We start from the raw sequence: 3,156 nt of genomic DNA on the forward strand, positions 1-3,156 counted from the left end.
CCCCCCCCCCCCATTTAATTAAGAAATTATTCATATACTGTATATACAATAAATAAATAAATAGATTTGGGGATAAAATAAATGTATAAAATCAACAGAAAATATAATTATTATTCATTGCATTATTGTTGTTATAAATATATTTCATTATTGTATGTATGAATTATTATATACTGTATATATATATAATTTTTTGTGTTGATTTTAGGGGTGAAATGTGAGCGGATTCAGAGGTTTGAGGAGGTTCAGTTTTTAAAGGTATGAAAGCGAATCATTTCCACACTTAGTCCTGATTCATACTGAACGTCTGATTCAGAGTGAAGGTGAAGTAACACCACACACACACACGTGGAAAAGCTGGACAGGTCAGACAGACAGGAAACAAACAAATCTGGATGGCTTGTGTTTCTGTTTGACTTAAACCAAATCAAGACTGTTGAAGAGAATTTGTGAAAGAAAACAGCCAAACCAAATGCACACGTATGCTGAGATCTCTGATGAATCATCTGGAAAACACTGAGTTTTATTTTAACCTTCAGATATGTTTGAATAAATATCTGATAAGGAATAATTTATTACAGACACTGAATTATTGTGCATTAAATTAATATACATTCAATTCAATAATTCAAAAATCACTGACCGCATATACACATCTATATATTGTTTTTATCAATGCATTTTTTTGTGTAATTTACAGGGTCTTTATAGTAAAAATTTTAATTTAAAAATTTTGTTACTTGAAATAAAATACATTTTAAAATAACTGCATTAAAATAACTACAACTGAAATGAACATTTATGAAAATTATATAGAAATAAAAACAATTAAAACGACAATAAAATTACTCAAAGTAAAAGTAAAATGGAAAATATAAAAATAACAATTAAAATTGCAAATATATAACAAAATTACAAAAACTTTAACTAAGGTGAAAAATATATAAAAATTATATATTAAAATGGCAAAAACAACTAAGTTACTACAATTTTAACTAAAATTAAAATAGAAAATAGAAAATTTTCAATTAAATTGCTAAACTTTAAAATGAAAATAAAAAAACACAACTAAATTATTAAAAATTAAAAATACAACTAAAATACTGAAACTTCAATTGGAATGAAAATGAAAATGGAAAATCTAAAAATTAAAACGGCAAACAAACTAAACTAAATTACAAAACAAAATTAACAAAAATGTAAATATAAAAATGAAAAATTAAATGGAAAAAACACAACTAAATTAAAACTTTAAATAAAATTAAAATGAAAATGGAAAATCTAAAAATGTAAATTAAAATGGCAAAAAACAACTAAATTGCTAAAAAATTTAAATGAAAAATTTTAAATGGAAAAATAATTCAAATTATTAATAAAATCTATAATATAATATTATATATGCAGAATCTGTGAAAATGTGAATAATTTTAACAAAATAAGAGCGATCATACAAAATGCATGGTAATTTTTATTTAGTACTGTCCTGAGTAAGATATTTTACATAAAAGATGTTTACATATAGTCCACAACACAATAAAAAACAGCTGAAATTATAAAAATAACCCCTTTCGAAAGTTTGGGAACCCTTGGTTCCTAAAGGAACACTCCACTATTTTTGAAAATAGGCTCATTTTCCAACTCCCCTAGAGTTAAACAGTTGAGTTTTACCGTTTTCGAATCCATTCAGCCGATCTCCGGGTCTGGCGGTAGCACTTTTAGCTTAGCTTAGCATAGATCATTGTGCAAGCATCTTCTGTTGCTTCCGAAGGGCAGTACTAAATGGAAAAAATATATATATATATATTTCAGAAAAATTTGGACATCTTCATCCTGTTCAAAAGTTCTTAATGCATCGTGTTTCCTTCTGGAGCATCAGTGAATGTTTGAACCTTTTTTAGTTATTAAGGTTATTTTAATCATTTCAGCTGTTTTTTTGTCTTGTGGACTATATGTAAACATCTTTTATGTAAAATATCTTACTCAGGACAGTACTAAATAAAAAATAACATGCATTTTGTAGGATCTCTCTTATTTTGTTAAAATTATTCACATTTTCACAGATTCTGCAAGGGGGTCCCAAACTTTCGTATGCCCTAGAATAATGGTTTTCCAGATGAAGCGGCATGGTCTCAGCGCCTGCGTGGCGTACGGTGATTGTTTGGTTCCCGGTGCAGGTCAGAATGAAGCGGCCGAGCGAGTGATCATACGGCAGATTGAAGCGTCTCTGATGTTCACATACCTGCACTGGAAGGTCTAGATATTTATAGACCTGATCATACATGTGGGGATCCTGCAACTACAAAACAAAATGACAAAAGAAGAACAATTTAACACAGCGTAACACAACAGAACCGCAATGAAGGACAGTCCAGAGAAATATCTACAAAACACACATGAGAAATAACAAATAAAAAGCCAAACAGAGATGCACAATATAGCGTTGGCCATACTGGTATCGGCTGATTGATAGCATTTTTGAAAAGTAATATATAATCGACCCATTAATTACTGAAAAATTATTGGTATGAACTCATTATTATTGGAAGCAGGAAAAAGCAAAAACACCCTTTCCCCCCCAAAAAAATTAAATTTTGTTTGTTGGGGGAATTACAATTGATTAGATGGACGGACGGACGGACGAACGGATAGATAGATAGACAGATAGATAGATAGATAAGATAGACAGACGGACAGACAGACAGACAGACAGATAGATAGATAAGATAGATAGATAGATAGATAGATAGATAGATAGATAGATAGACAGACAGACAGACAGACAGATAGATAGATAGATAGATAGATAGATAAGATAGACAGACAGACAGACAGACAGATAGATAGATAGACAGAATGATAGAACAACAGACAGAAAGACAGACAGATAGATAGATAGATAGAGACAGATAGATAGATAGATAGACAGATAGACAGAACGATAGAACAGACAGAAAGACAGACAGATAGATAGATAGATAGATAGATAGATAAGATAGACAGACAGACAGACAGATAGATAGTAGATAGACAGACAGATAGATAGATATAGTTTAGATAGATAGATATAGATTAGATAGATAGATAAGATAGATAAGATAGACAGACAGACAGACAGACAGACAGATAGATAGACAGACAGATAGATAGATAGATAGA

The 3,156-nt window shown here is 29.9% G+C and overlaps 1 protein-coding gene across 1 annotated transcript in view; it reads right to left on the bottom strand.

Moving 5' to 3' along the window:
- Nucleotides 1–3,156, bottom strand: part of LOC107667835 (wiskott-Aldrich syndrome protein family member 1-like) — a 35,834-nt gene that overhangs the window by 10,009 nt on the left and 22,669 nt on the right. Inside the window, exon 5 of the mRNA XM_016459555.1 lies at nt 2,240–2,296. Within this exon, the coding sequence (XP_016315041.1) occupies nt 2,240–2,296 (57 nt within the window). The remainder of the gene's footprint in view (nt 1–2,239; nt 2,297–3,156) is intronic.

This window comes from Sinocyclocheilus anshuiensis, unplaced genomic scaffold (genome assembly GCF_001515605.1).
Source record: "Sinocyclocheilus anshuiensis isolate Anshui unplaced genomic scaffold, SAMN03320099.WGS_v1.1 scaffold2417, whole genome shotgun sequence".
Classification (NCBI taxonomy): Eukaryota; Metazoa; Chordata; class Actinopteri; order Cypriniformes; family Cyprinidae; genus Sinocyclocheilus; species Sinocyclocheilus anshuiensis.